At 40.1% G+C, this 17,728-nt stretch overlaps 1 protein-coding gene across 2 annotated transcripts in view; it reads left to right on the top strand.

Moving 5' to 3' along the window:
• Positions 1-15,713, top strand: part of RASA3 (RAS p21 protein activator 3) — a 299,758-nt gene extending 284,045 nt beyond the window's left edge. The window contains exons 20-24 of one of the 2 annotated variants that reach the window (XM_082246000.1): positions 4,904-4,989; positions 5,200-5,408; positions 5,885-5,988; positions 12,853-13,036; positions 15,091-15,713. In XM_082246000.1, coding sequence (XP_082102126.1) covers positions 4,904-4,989; positions 5,200-5,408; positions 5,885-5,988; positions 12,853-13,036; positions 15,091-15,166 — 659 coding nt within the window. In that variant the 3' untranslated portion in view covers positions 15,167-15,713. The remainder of the gene's footprint in view (positions 1-4,903; positions 4,990-5,199; positions 5,409-5,884; positions 5,989-12,852; positions 13,037-15,090) is intronic. The other variant, XM_082246001.1, reaches the window with a different exon arrangement.
• Positions 15,714-17,728: the final 2,015 nt, after the last annotated feature.

Raw genomic sequence — 17,728 nt, forward strand, 5'->3', positions numbered from 1 at the left:
CAGCTGCCAGTCCAAGCATCTGGGTGGATCCTGTGTGTAAAGTTGGGATTTTTCCCTAGCCTTGACTGGCTCTACGACATCAGCCACCAGCAGGCTTTAGTCTGCTGTCAGCTGAAAACAGGTCACAGGAGTGCAGAACGAACTGCACGTCTGTTATCAATAGGAGAAGTATAGCCAAAATAGCTTTGACTATACTAATGTAACAACCTGCTTATGTACAAAGAGAATTTTGTGGGAATTTCAGAAACTTGGTTTGATAGCTCACACTATTGGCTGGCACCATTCAGGGGTATTCCCTATATCGCAGAGAACGATGAGCAAGTGAACGTGAGGGACGACATCAATAATGGAGCTAGGGAGGAGAGGTGGAATCCTTGTGGGTGGAGTTCCAAAGGGACGAAAATAATGGGAAAGTAATAGTGGGCGTATGCTACAGGCCCTCTAACCTGAGGGAGGAGGGGAGGCAAATTTTCTTTTACAGCTTGGAATAGCGGCAAGGATGGGCAATGCCATTATAATGGGGGATTTAAATCACCTAGATATCATCTGGGCAGAAGGAACCACACATTTGTCTAAGGTTCGCCATTTCCTAAATGTCTTGCAGGATAATTTCAGGGTCTCAGTTGGTGAATGCACCAACAAGAGAACGCATTACTGATTACTAACAATACAGACCTGATTGTGGATGGGGAAATACAGGGCAACTTAGGAAGCAGCGACCACAGGTCAATTAGATTCAGTATAAATCAGTATTCATCACAGAACTAAGAAGCACAAGGAAAATACAAGCATAAGGAAAAAGCACAAGGAAAATACAGATGCACTGAACTTCAAAAGAGCCAACTTCCCTAAACCGCGCTCTAGACGATATTAAATGGGATACAATCCTAGGAACAAAGAACACAGAGGAAAAATGGGAGTGCTCTAGTAGCATACTAAATAAAGGTATTGGCCAGTGCATTCCAATGAGAAATACGTTTAAAAGTGCTAAAATTAATCCTGGGTGGCTAACATAAAAATGCATATAATAGCAAAGGAAAAGACCTTCAAAAAATATAAGGCTGAGGGGTAATTGTCAGCCTTCCAACAATAAATGGAATGCAATAGGAAATATAAGAGTGCAATAAGGTCAGCTAAAATAGACCAGAAAGGCACATAGCGGAGGAGAGTAAAAAAAGCCCTAAGAAATGTTTTTAATATATTAACAGTAAGAACGTGAGGCCAGAGCATATTGGTCCCATAAAGGATGATGAAGGGAATTTGGTTACAAAAGACAAAGAGAAGGCAAAGGTTTTAAATGCATTCTTCTCCTCAGTTTTTACAAAGGAAACCAGGGGATATAGTAACCAAGACTGTAATGTTAATAATGCGTCACACAATGCCCCCTCATGACTAACAGAAGCCAGTATCAGAAATAGACTTGAAAATCTTAACATAAATAAGGCACAAGGACCAGATGGCTTACACCTGAGGGTCCTTAAGGAACTCAGTGAGGTGATAGCTAGACCGTAGTTCCTAATTTTTATGGACAGTTTACTGACTGAAATGGTACCAGCTGATTGGAGAAAAGCCAACGTGGTACCAATATTTAAAAAAGGGCCGAGATGTAGCCTGGGAAACTACAGGCCAGTTAGCCTAACATCAATAGTCTGCAAGTTATTGGAGGGTATGATAAGGGACTATAATCAAGATTTTAGTAATAAAACCGGTATCATTAGTGGTATTCGGCATGGATTATTGAAGAATTATTCTTGCCAGACCAATCTATTATCATTATATAAGGAAGTGAGCTACCATCTAAATTAGTGATCGACTGATATTGTTCTTTCATTGCCGATACCGATATTTTGGTCATCGCGTATCGGTATCGGCCGATATGGGCTGATATTTCGTACATTTAAAAAAAAATATATTTTTTATTTTTTTACTTCACAGGTACTCTTGTGGAGGGATCTGGGAGTCTAAAAGACCCCAAACCCCTCCTCTGCGCTTAAAAGCATTCAAAAAGCCAAGTTTGGCTGTTTTGAATGCTGTCATTTTTTTTTAACTGGCGCGAGTACTTCTGGGTTTTTGCATGGAGACCAGATCAGAGCCGAATGCGGCTTTGATTGGGTCTTCGGCGGGCACGCAGGCTGGTTTCCCGGGTCTCCCGGGGGGACGGGAGACCCGGGCGAGCCGCAGAAGGCGGTGGGAGAGGGGGACATCCCCTCCCGCTCCTTGTAATGACAGCCGAGCGGCTTCTCAGCCGCATCGGTTGTCATTACGAGACAGCCGACCGTCGGCTATGGACCCCGGGAACCGGGGGGGACACCTCTAGCTGCAGGCATCACTCCGGTACATGCACTTTCCGAAATATCGGCAATATTGGTAACCTCCGGGGCCAATTCCGATATATCGGGGAAAGTGCATATCGGCCCTCGATATATCCGCTTTGCCGATAATCGGTCGATCCCTAATCTAAATAAAGGAAGGCATGTGGATGTTGCGTATCTGGATTTTGCAAAGGCATTTCATACAGTTCCCCACAAATGTTTACTTTACAAACTGAGGTCTGTTGGCATGGACCATAGGATGTGTACCTGGATTAAAAACTGGCTACAGGGGCGGGTCCAAAGAGTGGTGAAAAATAGCGAATAGTGTATATTAACCTCCAAAAGAGAGGCTAGCCTCAGCGCTTGCCTTAATACTCAAACTAAAAAATTGAAAACAGCGCTAGCAGTGCATTAATAAATCAATTTCCATAACAAACATATATCAGCAATATACATTAAAAATCATGTGCAGTTGTGCATATAAACCGTGCTTTGTGCTTTGTGCTTATGGGGTAAAGGAAGAAGTTTTTAATATGCAAGGAGGACTATATAATCAAAAAACATGATGAATAATCTTGTGCAAGTGAAGAAACAGTCTTATTTATATTAAAGTGCAAGTGCTTGAAAAGTGATCTTCCCCATCAGGGTCCTGACTGCTGTATAGCAGCACAACCATATAGCGGGATCAAATGTGGTTTATACAGTCACTCTAGTCTGGACCTGCAGTCTTTCCAAACCTCCTTGTCACCTATATGGGCATGCAATGGAGAAAAAACGGACTCCAGATAGTGTAGTATATCTAAAAAATGTATTTCCCATCCATGGGTAACCACAAGTAAAACCAAATCGGTTTTTAATGCCTTTTAACGAGTTTTAATGCTCAATGCTGCTATAGTGCTGCTAGTCGTGCTACTATACAGCAGTCAGGACCCATCATATCTGGTGAGTGACCTAGTCATTATCACTGTTGGACCACGCTCACTGATGGATGTCAGTTCACTCTCAAGCTGATGAGGAAGATCACTTTTCCAGCACTTGCACTTTAATATAAATAAGACTGTTTCTTCACTTGCACAAGGTTATTCATCATGTTTATTGGACTTTTTTTTTGATTATATAGTCCTCCTTGCATATTAAAAACTTTTTCCTTTACCTCATAAGCACAAAGCACTTCCGCACGATTTATATGCACAATTGCACGTGATTTTTAATGTATATTGCTGATATATGTTTGTTATGGAAATTGATTTATTAATGCACTGCTAGTACTTTTTTCTTGTGAAACGTTCCATATTTTTTTTAAGTAACATGCTCCAGCTAACACAGAACACAACTAGCACTTTTTTCAATTTTTTAGTTTGAGTATTGAGTCAAGCACTGAGGCTAGCCTCTCTTTAAGAGGCTAATATACATGGAGAGAAGGCCTGGCTCACAGTCTGCTCTCTAATTCATCCCAAAGGTGTTTGATTGAGGTCAGAACCCTGTGCAGACCAGTCAAGTTCCTCCACCCCAAACTCTCTCAACCGTGCCTCTATGGACCTTGCTTTGTGCACTGGTCCACATCATTTGGTGAGGGTGGGGGGGAGGGACTTATCTGGTGTGGGGTTGTTTTTCAGGGGATGGGCTTTCCCCTTCGTTTCAGGGAAGGGAACTCTTAAGGCATCGGCATACCAGGACATTTTGGACAACTATGCTCCTAACTTTGTGGGAACAGTTTGGGGATGGCCACTTCCTGTTCCAACATGACTGTGCAACAGTGCACAAGGCAAGGTCTATGAAGACATGGATGAGCAAGTTTGGGTGGAGGAACTTGACTGGCCTGCACAGAGTCCTGATGTAAACCCTAGAGAACACCTTTGGAGTGAATTAGAGCAGAGACTGTGAGTCAGGTCTTCTCTCCAACATCAGTGCCTGACCTCACAAATGCACTTCTGAAAGAATGATCAAACATTCCCATAGACACACTCCTAAACCTTGTGGGCAGCCTTCCCAGAAGAGTTGAAGCTGTTATAGCTGCATAGGGTTGGCCAACTTAACATTAAACCCTACGCACTATGACTGGGAAGCCATTAAAGTTCACCTGCGTATAAAGGCAGACGTTCCAATACTTTTGGTAATATAGTGTGTATATATATATGTATATATATATATATATATATATTTACATTTTTTTTGCCTGTTTCCATGTTCCAAATTTTCCACTACTTCTTTTTTGGTGAAACCATTGTCAAATCTTTCTAATAGAAAACTGGAAACAGTAGTAACAACTCTCCGAAATTCTAAAAAAAAAAAAAAAAAAAAAAGAACAAACGTTTTGGCTAGAAGTATGGAAATACAAATATGATGTTGCCCAGAATTACAGTATACACATAAACACTGGAATTTTTTTAGAAAATTGGAAATTTGGATTGGGATGGAGTTCTAGATGTAAAGAAGTAAAAAGACTGCTCTAGACTAAATTTTGCCAGATGGGCTGCCTATCATGAAATAACACATTACAGTATAGTTATTTTAGCCAGCCTAAAAGTTGCCCTTAGACTCCATCTACTGGATTGTGCTTTAATGACAATTTTTTTGTCCCATGTTCCCAGCAGGTGATCACCCACTTTGCAGTATTCCAATTGAAAATATCCTGGCAGTAGAGAAAGTGGAAGAGGAGTCCTTCAAAATGAAGAATGTAAGAAGACAGACTGCAACTTATTGTATTATAAGCCCCATATACTGTATGTGTTTTAGTCTTGTTAACATTATATAATAACATATTTAGAGTCAGCATTATCATTGTCTCTTGAAATATAAAAAAATGGATTTTCTTCCTGATATGTATGCCAGAGGGCACCATACGTCATTTGTAATTAGCTCTAACTTTAGTTTTGTGTCTTTTAAGATGTTTCAAGTCATCCAGCCAGTTCGTACTTTGTATATTCAAGCAAATAACTGTGTGGAAGCAAAGGAATGGATAGACATCCTCACTAAAGTCAGCCAGTGTAACAAGAAGCGCCTCACTGTTTTCCATCCCTCAGCCTATCTAAATGGACATTGGTTGTGTTGTAAAGCTACTTCAGAGACTGCCATTGGCTGTAGTCCCTGTACAGGGTAAGACTTCCTTGTTAGGTGGCTCTATTGTCTTTCCATTATACTAAACATAGTAAAATTTTCCATCCTTAGACTTATGCTGGCTATACACTATACGAGAAATCGGCCGAAATTCGGTCATTTGGACAGTTCTTTCATTTTTCGGCCAGGTAATGGGCACGAATCGGTAATCGGTTGTGACGTTTTTGAGCCGAAAAACGACAAGTTTGGAAATTTTCTGCCGAACGAACGATAAATTGAAAGGTTAATGTGTTTCTCGTCCAAACTGTTTGCACTAGGTATACGTGAAAAAAAAAACAAACAAAAAATAGATTCATTTATGTTCATTGAATGATTTATTGGTCATTACATGATGGCACTATCGTCTGCGCTCATGATCGTGTGTTTGTTTTATAGTGTATGGCCAGCATTAGTATTGATATGTTATAATTTGTTGCACACACATCCTTATAACTGAGTTTGTTCATTTATTACAGGGGTCTACCAGCAAACATACAAATTGTCATTGATGGTGATAGGGAAACTGAGCGCATTTACTCCCTCTTTAACACCTACATGTCCAAGCTAGAAAAAATGCAAGGTAAGTTAGAAACATTCAGTATATACCCTTCTTGAAGTTTTAATACAGTATAATGCTGGACATACATGCATCACATTTGCATCTGATTGTTTTCGTAATTGAATCAGTTTGATGTTACAGTGCCTTGAAAATGTATTCATACCCCTTGAAATTTTCCACATTTTGTCATGTTACAACCAAAAATGTAAATGTATTATATTGGGATTTTACGTGATAGACCAACACAAAGTGGCACATTTTTTTCAGCCCCCTTTTACTCTGATACCCCTAACTAAAATCTAGTGGAACCAATTGCCTTCAGAAGTCACCTAATTAGTAAATAGCATCCACCTGTGTGTAATTTAATCTCAGTATAAATACAGCTGTTCTGTGAAGCCCTCAGAGGTTTGTTAGAGAACCTTAGGCAACAAACAGCATCATGAAGGCCAAGGAACACACCAGACAGTTGTGGAGAAGTTTAAAGCAGGGTTAGGTTATAAAAAAATATCCCAAGCTTTGAACATCTCATGGAGCACTGTTCAATCCATCATCTGAAAATGGAAAGAGTATGGCACAACTGCAAACCTACCAAGACATGGCCGTCCACCTAAACTGACAGGCCGGGAAAGGTGAACATTAATCAGAGAAACAGCCAAGAGGCCCATGGTAACTGGAGAAGCTGTAGAGGTCCACGTCTCAGGTGGGAAAATCTGTCCACAGGACAACTATTAGTCGTGCATTCCACAAATCTGCCCTTTATGTAAGAGTGGCAAGAAGAAAGCCATTGTTGAAAAAAAGTGATAAGAAGTCCTGTTTGCAGTTTGCGAGAAGCCATGTGGGGGACACAGCAAGCATTTGGAAGAAGGTGCTCTGGTCAGATGAGACCAAAATGTAACTTTTTGGCCTAAAAGCAAAACACTATGTGTGGTGGAAAACCAACACTGCACATCACCCCTGAACATACCATCCCCACCGTGAAACATGGTGGTGGCAGCATCATGTTGTGGAGATGCTTTTCATCAGCAGGAACAGGAAGGCTGGTCAAAGTTGATGGGAAGATGGATGGAGCCAAATACAGGGCAATGTTATAAGAAAACCTGTTAGAGTCTGCAAAATAGACTTGAGACTGGGGCAAAGGTTCACCATTCATCAGGACAACGACCCTAAATATACAGCTAGAGCTACAATGGACTGGTTTAGATCAAAGCACATTCATGTGTTAGATTGGACCAGTCAAAGTCCAGACCCAAATCCAATTGAGAACTCTGTGGCAAGACTTTAAAATTGCTGTTCACAGACACTGTCCATCCAATCTGACAGAGCTTGAACTATTTTGCACAGAAGAATGGGCAAAAATGTCACTCTCTAGATGTGCAAAGCTGGTAGAAACTTACCCAAAAAGACTTGCAGCTGTAATTGCAGCAAAAGGTGGTTCTACAAAGTATTGACTACATTTTTCAGATATTCATTTGTAAAAGATTTTGAAAACCTTTTATTATTTTCCTTACACTTCACAATTATGTGCCACTTTGTGTTGGTCTATAACATGAAATCCCAAAAAAATAAATTGATGTTTTTGGTTGTATAATGACAAAATGTGGAAAATTTCAAGGGGTGTGAATACTTTTTCAAGGCACTGTAAATAATTGTTCGGCTACAAAGTGTCACTAAAGCCCGGCCAAGACAAATTGATTTTCTTTCCTGCAACCACGGGTGGGAAAGAAAATCGCTCACTTTCCCTATCAACAGTCAGTGTGAAATCCCTCCTCTAAAACTATTGTGTTCTCCTGGCAGGGGGGCAGGAGTGGGGGAAGTCATCCCTGCCAGGAGAACACAGTGGTTACTGCTCATGGCTATAATAGCCGCTAGCAATAATCGCATGTAAAATCCGACAGGCTGGTTGTACCCAAGTTGACCAATCGATCAACTTGGGTACATTCAGCCTGCTCGTGTGGTGTTCGAGTCTCGGCCAGTCCCTGCTGAACTGGCCGAGATTTAAACCATCTATGGCCAGCTTAAAGGCATTTTTTTTTGTAGTTATGGATAGAGTGGAGATAGATTAGAACCCCTGTCAGTTTTTATTGCTGTCTGTGCCCCTGTTAGGGAGATTCATCCTCTCTATTTGTCCTGTTTACTGTTATCGTCAAAAGTGAAAGTAAAAGAAAATCACAAATTTTAGGGTTGACATCAGAACAGCAATAGAGGAGAAATCTTTTAATAGGGCCACTTGTTCTGGTGACTCTTGGATTCCCTCACTTTGGAAGAATTTCCTATCATTTCCTGTTTTGGCTACAGCATAGGAAGTGAAAGAAAATCTCAGCAATGGGACATAGATGGCAAAAAAAACCTGACAGGGGTTTTAACCCTCTCTTACTCTATCCAGAATGGGAAAAACGTTTTGCCTTTAGTCACATTAGGGAAATGATTGCTTACACTGATCTGTTAATATTAAAAGTTAACCAAAACTTGTTGACTGTTAATAAGAAAAGGTTTTTGTGCTTTTATTGATTGGTTTGATAATTGAAAATGACCCAAATAACTCTTGCCTATAAACAAACTCATGGGAATCATGCCAGACATCCTCTTAAATGAGCATTCATCAATGATTTTAGAATGTTCTGACCTGTCATATTTCTTCTTCAATGTGTCTTGAAATCGGTTGTAAGAGATTAAAGTACTGGTGAAAGATGATTTTTACCAGTTTCAGTTGAAGTGTTCAGTTCATTAAACAGTTGGATTGCTACATGTTAGGCTAGCAGAACCTCTTTTACATGCACACACACACTCGTAAAAGATTGTCCCAGCATCATTTTGCCTAATTTCAGCTGAGAGGAAGTTATTTGTGTCACTTTTCAGTTAAGCCAATTAATTGAAGAACAAAATGATCATTTGCACAGTGACAGCCAAAGACTTCCAACCAAGTTTTGTCAATAAAACGATTTGATTAATATAGCAAAGTAATGCTAAAGGTAATAATTGTTTTTACCTGATCAACTGATCAAATCAAAAGGTCAACTGATTATGCGTAAGGCCAGCATTGTGTTCAGTCCAGTCATTTAAAGTACATGCAAACAATAATTGATTGGTATGTAGTTTTCGAAAGCACCATATTAGTTGCCTTTTTTTTTTTTTTTACATAAAAATGTTTTCCCTTTTTTTATCCTTTGTTGCATTTCAGTGATGCAAATCTGCTACAGCATTTTTACTTCCTAGCTACATGTATATGCTCCGGTGATGGTTGAATGGCATTTCTTAGGGTAGGTTTCCTGGTGGGGACAACAACGGATCATGCCTGCAAAGTATGTTGAAACAGCCACTTGTAGGCCTAATGAGAAATCCATGAGACCGGAGGACAATGCAAGAGCACAATTAGGAAGCAGGGACACACTGTAACAGGAAGTGCCTGGACAAATAACTTGCATGGCAGGATCACCTGGTATAGCTTTAACAGTGCAATGTCACATCAGTCAGATAAGATACTGTTTCAGGGCTGCGTATGGTCCCTCCCTCAAAACAGCATAATGACACAATGGGGTTGATTTACTAAGGCTACATTCACATGTCAGCGTAGCGATCGTGGGCAGAATCACTGCGATTCTGCCCACGATCCGGAAATCATTGCAAATCGTGGGACGCCTGTGTGTTGCCCGTGATTTGCAATAGCACCCCAAACGCTGTGCGATGTTGCATGACGCCCAAAAAAGGTACAAGAGCTTCTTTGGGGCGTCATGCGTCCTGCGATTATTTTTGCGCGATGGTACTGCGATTCAGCAGGCGGAAATCGCGGCAACATCGCACAGTGTTTATGGTGCTATTGCAAATCACGGGCAACGCACAGGCGTCCCACGATTTGCAATGATTTCTGGATTGTGGGCAGAATCGCAGTGATTCTGCCCGCGATCTCTACGCTGACATGTGAACGGAGCCTAAAACTGGAGAGTGCAGAAACTGGTGCAGCTGTGCATAGAAACCAATCAGCTTCTAACTTCAGCTTGTTCAATTGATCAAATAAAACCTGGAAGATTGGTTTCTATGCAGAGCTGCACCAGATTTTGCACTATTTAGTTTTAGTAAATCAACCCCACTATGTTGCCTTAACCTTCCTAGCGGTATTCCCGAGCGTGACTCGGGGTTAGATTTTAGAGCCAAAAGCGGTAACCCCGAGCCACACTCGGGGTAGCGCTAGGAAGATCGCTGGATCCTGGTAGAGGTTTTACTTACCTTTTCCCGGGATCCAGCGATGTATCCCGGCGGTGTGCAGCGGCGGAGCTTCCTCCCGATCGTCTGCGAGCCCTGGCTTCCGTCTCCTGCGACTTGACGTTCGCAGGGGGTGGAACCGGCGGCAAAATCAAATGTAAAACACACCAAACACACTGAAACCATTCAAAATAAAATACATTCACATTACATTGCCCCCCAGTGCCCTTTCCTGCAGTTTTACTGTACTTTTTATGTATATATATATATACACACACATATATATATATATATATATATATATATATATATATATATATATATATATACGTAATTCTTGTGAATGAGCAGCCAAAACCAACTGTATACATTATATATATATAATATATGTATACATAATATATGTATTCATACATATATATATATATATAATATATATAATAAATGTATACAGTTGGTTTGGGCTGCTCATTCACAAGAATTACATGCAAAATAATGGTACCGCTTTCAGCACTTAAAATCCAAAAGAATCATACCGCCAGGGAGGTTAAGGAAAGGTCTCTGCACAGCATCGAAACATTGGCTTACCTGACTGATGTGACATTGCACTAATAATATGTTTCTAACAGAGTGTTGGTGATGCTTAATTGTTTCATGGCATATTCAGTAACACATCTAAATTTCCAGTGTTTTATACTTGTAAGTACTTCAACAAGGGTTAAAATGCCCTGTACTGCTGCAAGCTTAATAGTTAGACTACAGGTCTCTAATACAAAGTAGCTTTCCTGCGGACAGGCACATTTTCCCTTCCCCACAGGGATCTGTGGTCCGACTCTCCAGATTGTTGCAGCACAGGGTATTTTAACTTCCAGTAGTTACTTAATAAAAAAGTCAAATAAAATCATAATAATTAGTATATGTGTAGCCTGGCTGCATTACAGAAATACATCTTAAGGGTGTAATAGGATAATAAAGCTTAGGCTCCATTCACACCTAGGTGATTTGAATTGCTGGCGGAATTGCCGTGATTCTGCCTGCGATTCCAAATTGCAGCAAAAGGTGGAACTCAATTGCGATGCCATTACTTCATAATGGCACCCCAGTTGCCACGATAACTCGCACTGCAATTGCGGCAAAATTGCAATGAACAAAGCTTGCTGCTCAAAAAGGAGCAGGTGCTTTTTTGGGCAACAGCAATGGACATTGCAATTTGCTGCGATTGGGGTGCCATTAAGAAGTAATGGCATCTTAAATGCGTCCAGGGTTTTGCCAATATTTGGAATCGCGGGCAGAATAGCGGCGATACCTCCTGTGATTCAAATCGCCTAGGTGTGACTGGAGCTTACAGTTTGTAAATCACTGCATTTTACAGCAAATACATTTGGAAACAAATAAATATTAATGTTATACCTTTTGTTGGGTTTTCTTTATGCATGCATCTGGTCAAAAATGATTACCCAGGTCAATAGGTGTGGTTAATGTGTACTTTAGTCCTTTTGTCCTTTGTACCTCCATGGCTTTTTCCTGCTTCTTTGTACTATTAGCTTAGGTTAAAGGGAAACCCGTGCTGAAAAGAAATAGAGGTTGCCATTGCTGTCTTCTCCTTTGAAAAATTCTAGTTGCCTGGCTGTTGTGTTGAACTAATGTTGGATGTGTTTGGAGTTACTCACTCGGAACAATCTTGCAGATCAACTGTTCAGACATTAGTGTGACTTCCTTTGCTTCATGCAGGTCAGTGGCTTTAAAGGAGATGTACAGCCAAAGCTCATTTGGCTGTACATCTCCTATGAATCACAGGAATGCAGATCGCTCTGCCCGCTCTCTGCTGACATCACAGATGACGGTCCAGGCACTCGGACCGGCCCCCTGGCTCAGCCTCTCAGCATTCTGCTGAGAGCCTAATGGGCCATACACACTATACAATTGTCCTTTAGATTTACCAAAACCATATAATATGAGGTCAAACCTAAGCACTTTCAATTTCCATGCAATCAGGCCGGCCCTTGCTCTACAGAGTTGAAGGTTAGTCTAATGGAAATCTACCAACAAAAGTTGTATAGTGTGTATCCAGCTTAAAACAGCCACTTCCCACCCCTTAGTGCTCTAATGAACAAGGAGAGGCCAGAGCAGAGAGCTGCCAACTGACAGTCAGGTCAGGTGGACAGAGGGGCCGGGGGGACAGATGCAGCTTGGGACTGATGTTACATCCACCTAGGTAAGTATAAATGGGGAAAAAAGGAAACTCCATACTTCTCTTTTAAAAGTGCTGCATTCAGAGAATCAGCATAAGGTCAGCAACAGCTGCCTCCAGGTTCGCTTGAAAATGAATACCAGTTAGGAGTGGTGGCATAGGTATAGTGGTTAGGCACATTAGAACCCACATTCTTACAGACACTGTATACAAAATAGCTGGAGCTTAACTGCAGTTGCAAAAAGGAGGCAGCAACTTTTACAAATCCATTACTGAAAATGGGCATAGTCAGCTTCCCCTACTGCTTGATGCAACATTTCAGGTTTTTGTTTTTAGATTTTATATAGAAATGTCCTTTCATTTATTTATTTATTTATCTGACTGTGCTAAGTGTTGTAAATTGGTTCAGTTTTGAATGTATCATTTTAGAGGGTGTTGCCTTAATAATATAAAGGTATGTTGCAATACCACTGACCTCTCTTTCTGCTGTCCTGTAGAGGCTTGTGGTAGTCGGTCAGTATATGATGGCCCAGAACAAGAGGAGTACAGCAGCTTCATTATTGATGACCCTCGTGAAACCTACAAAACACTATGTAGCATTATAGAAGCTGTTAAGATGTTAGAAGAGGAGCATGCTCAGTACAGGCGGGATAAATTCAAGAAGACTAAATATGGAAGTCAGTAAGTACAACATATCTTATCTTCTATTCATCACAAGGTGAAGTAAATGTGGTCACCCATAGCCTGAAATTTATATTCCCAAAACAAGCATTGCTTGTCTCGAATGGGGGGTAGGATCAGGACATGAAGGGCTTCTCTAAGGCTGGCCATAGACGGTTTTGAACCACGTGTGGGCAGGCTCTGAATTTACTAAGTTTGATCGATCAACTTGGGTACAACCAGCCTGCTGGATTCACTTGCGGTTATCGCTAGCGGCTGTTATAGCCGATAGCAATAATCACTGTCGTCTTCGGCGAGGACGGCTTACCCAGCCACCTCCTGCAACCCATGGAAAGAAATTTGCACCGTCTATGGCTGGCCTCAGTAGGGATATCAAGCACTTCTCTCCAACAGATAACAGGGATGATTTAATAAAACTCGAGAGTGCAAAATCTGGTGCAACTGTGCATGGTAGCCAATAAACTTCCAACTTCAGCTTGTTCAATTAGGCTTTGACAAAGAACCTGGAAGCTGATTGGTTTCTATGCAGAGCTGCACCAGTTTTGCACTCTCTTTTAGTAAATCAACCCCACTGATTGTTTAACTCATTGGAAGTATTTAAGTGGTTGGTGGTGAAGAGAAGGAAGGTGTTAGATATAAAATAATCATCTGCTATGTTGTAAACCACATTACAAAAGATAACAAAAGGTTCTAAAAATGGCAGTTATCTCACTGGTCATTGTGCTTGGGGAGATATCTGACTATATGATCCCATAGTGGTTTAATATGTAAAGCTTAGCACAAGGAAGAATTTTGAGTGAAATTGCAAGTGGACTTGGTGGCCCGCCATGGTCAGGATGTTATTAGATACCTGCTTATATTATTTCATGAGGGTCCAACTCTCTACTGCAAATAAGTTGTGTATTCCTCATGGACAAATTGACTGTCTATTTTATGAGCAGGCACTTGCTTGTAAAACTGAATGACTTACAAGGTAGATGCACTTAAACATGTGTCTGTTAACTGACTCCATCAGAAAAGCAACTCAATATTTATTATCTGTATTGCAACAGTATATAATCTCTTGCAGTTACATTCCAATAAGATCTCCCATGTACTTCTGGGTGGGCCTACTACCTTGTTAAAGTGTTACTAAACCCAGGACCCTGCATTCACTATATCTGGTCTTGCACAGTACACAGTACATGGAAATGCAATTATTTTAGTAAATATAAACTGCTAAATACCTTTTCTCATCAGCAGTAAATAGCAGTCTTGTGACTTCTACCAGTGAATGGCCGAGCACTGGTTAAAGATTGTAGGAGGAGTTATCATTCTCCTCTGATTGTCCTATTAGCCCTGAACCTTTTTCTTGACCGTTCTGTTTGACCCTGTGCTGGTCACCTGCACTGCCCCAAAAAAAAAACAAACTCACTAGCAATACATACCAAACTAAGCATGTGCAGAGTGCCCCCAAGGTCTCTGTACTAACAGGAGATGAATTGGGGACAGTGGAAAAAGAAGAGTATCAGAGAAGGCAGGATCAAACAGCCTTTTTTACACATGTGCAGGATTCCACAGTAAGTATAACAGGAATGCTTTACTGCATATACAGACTGATTTTACTGTCATGGGTTTAGTAACACTTTAATCATATTGTGTTTGCTACTTTGACAAAAACGTATAGCGAGTGTGATTTGGAATATCTAGCCAGCATATTCACTTTGCTCCACAGTAGGTGTTCCATCGTCAGAATAAACTCAGCAAGCCTTAAAAAAAAAAAAAAAAATAATAAGATTGTTTTGGAACATATGTAGCTATGGCTGGATTAAAAAGTAAGCCAATTTACTTTCTTTCCTTCATTTCAGTGCATGCTTTCAAATTTGACTGAAGGGTACATCTGAGATATGGTTTATTCTCACAATCAAAGTGTTGTTAAAATAATATGCTTTATATAAAATATACCTTCTCTTTTATGTATGGTGGCACCTTCACACACCATTACATTTGTTTATTCTGAGTGTGTTCTGAACTAAAAGAGATGTGTCTAATGACTGCTCTGTTTCTTCTTTCAGAGAACATCCAATAGGAGACAAGAGTTTCCAGACCTACATCAGGCAGCAGTCTGAGGTGTCAACACATTCCATTTGACTTGCCATAGGATGCACTTCAAGGATTACAAAAGGAAATGTCTCTTCCTACCCATAATAATAGAAGAGTGAAGTCTTCATGAGATTCAGTGTTGTAACATTGTGTAGAACTCAGATCAAGATATGCTGAGTTTTCGTGGGTGTGTTCAGGACTGTTACAAAGTTGTAATGCACTTTAATCATCTGAAACAGATGACAACTTTCCCTTTTTATATAGCTTATCCTGATGACCGTACCCCTCTGATCAGTTCAATGAACTGGTCCACTAATGTCTCCTATGCTTCCCTTTGTGATATAAAATACGCATTCCTGGAACTGTACAGTCAACCTTGCAGCGTGTTTGATACTTTTCTGCCACAAGGGGGTGCTGAAATACAGTTTTTTTTCTGCCTGATTCTGACTCAGGACTGCACTGTAAATACTGGACGCATATATAAATTGGAATCACAATAGGATTCAAGGCCTAAAAATCCAAGAAGATTTGTTCAAGGCAATGCTATATCAAAGAAATATTTCAGTTTGATAGAATATTCTACTAAATCCAACATGATAAAAATGTTAAAACAAAACATGTTTCAGTAGCAATTACACCATAGGATGGTGTATTTATTTTCTAATTCATTTACTTCTAATAAATTGCTCTCCACCTAGTTGGGTCATATAACACAGGTATCTTGTAAGCACTGGATCTCAAGACTTTGCACATTGCTGCTTGTATAGGGCCCCATATTTAGAAATCAAATATACAGTACAGTCAGATGTCAAATATTATTCTTAGAAGGACAAAAACTATTGGAAGAAAATATTTTTTCCCTTTTATTAATTTAGAAATGTACCTGTGGAATAAGCCCCTCTTAAAAAGAAGGACATTTTGCACCACTAAACTATGTAAAATGTAACTGATTTGTATGATAGTGTCATCCTTTGTGCCAAACGGCTTAAATTAGACTCCTGTTGATTTATTTTAGAAGGGCCATTTCGGCAGGAAAAGTATGTTTGCTGCTCTTTACCCAGATAACTGCAATATCAGCACCGCTACAGCCAGTTAAATGCTGTGTATGATGAGATTTCATGATACCCCATACTTCTGTGGATTCCCCTTTTTAACAAAGGAAACATATACAGTAATTCCTAAAAATATTATATTTGCCATTGTTTTTTTCTTACAAGGGGAAAAAAATGTGTGTGTATATATATATATATATATATATATACAGTATCTCACAAAAGTGAGTACACCCCTCACATTTCTGTAAATATTTTATTGTACCTTTTCATGTGACAACACTGAAGAAATGACACGTTGCTCCAATGTAAAGTAGTGAGTGTACAGCTTGTAAAACAGTGTACATTTGCTGTCCCCTACAGATAACTCAACACACAGCCATTAATGTCTAAAGTACACCCTTAAGTGAAAATGTCCAAATTGGGCCCAAAGTGTCAATATTTTGTGTGTCCACCATTAATTTCCAGCACTGCCTTAACCCTCTTGCGCATAGAGTTCACCAGAGCTTCACAGGTTGCCATTGGAGTCTTCTTACACTCCTCCATAATGACATCACGGAGCTGGTGGATGTTAGAGACCTTGTGCTCCTCCACCTTCCATTTGAGGATGTGTAGACAAGACACACTTGTCTTTGTACTCCTCACCTGGTTGCCGCCACACACGCTTGACACCATCTGAACCAAACACAGGAAGTTTATCTTGGTCTCATCAGACCACAGGACATGGTTCCAGTAATTCATGTCCTTAGTCTGCTTGTCTTCAGCAAACTGTTTGTGGGTTTTTTTGTGCATCATCTTTAGAAGAGGCTTCCTTCTGGGACGACAGTCATGCAGACCAAATTTACACTGTTATACAAGCTGTACACTCACTACTTTACATTGTAGCATGTAAAGATAGAATAAAATATTTACAAAAATGTGAGGGGTGTACCCACTTTTGTGAGATACTGTATATTAGATCCTACAATATAGTATAAGCAGAGATAAAAGAAAAGAAAATTGTGTGTATGTATATATATATATATATATTTATACATTCATACACACACTTGCCAAATACAGTTCTTAGCTGGTCTATAGCATATGCAGTGGTTAGGTTGCTTGCGGTAAGCAGTTCATGTTAGGATAGCTCCGAACTTTCCAGGACAGCCAGCTAATGTCACTTTACCACAGGCCAGCCTACAAACTAGACAGGGTTAGGTCACAACATCAGTTTTTCTTTTTTAATTTAAATTGTAGTACAGTTTTTGTACTTTTAGCAGATGTTATAATTTAGCTATACCTTGTTCTTTTATTTTGATTACGGTATACTTGTTCAGGTTTTTTAGATATCATATCATCACTTAGTGCTGTTCAATCTGGTATAACTAAGAACTAAGTGCCAACCGTCCACAATGAAATATAGCAACACCTTCCTTCCTGACTGAACTATTTATTAATGAAATATGGTCTTCACCGTGATGTGCGATATCAAGAAGAAAAATGCCATAGTCAGATCACAGCTTGCCATGTGAATGTGAGTCTCAGCAAAATGAGCTGCCTTGTGTGTGATTTTAGT

The sequence above is a fragment of the Pelophylax lessonae genome (assembly GCF_965119305.1).
Source record: "Pelophylax lessonae genome assembly, chromosome: 2".
Lineage (NCBI taxonomy): Eukaryota > Metazoa > Chordata > Amphibia > Anura > Ranidae > Pelophylax > Pelophylax lessonae.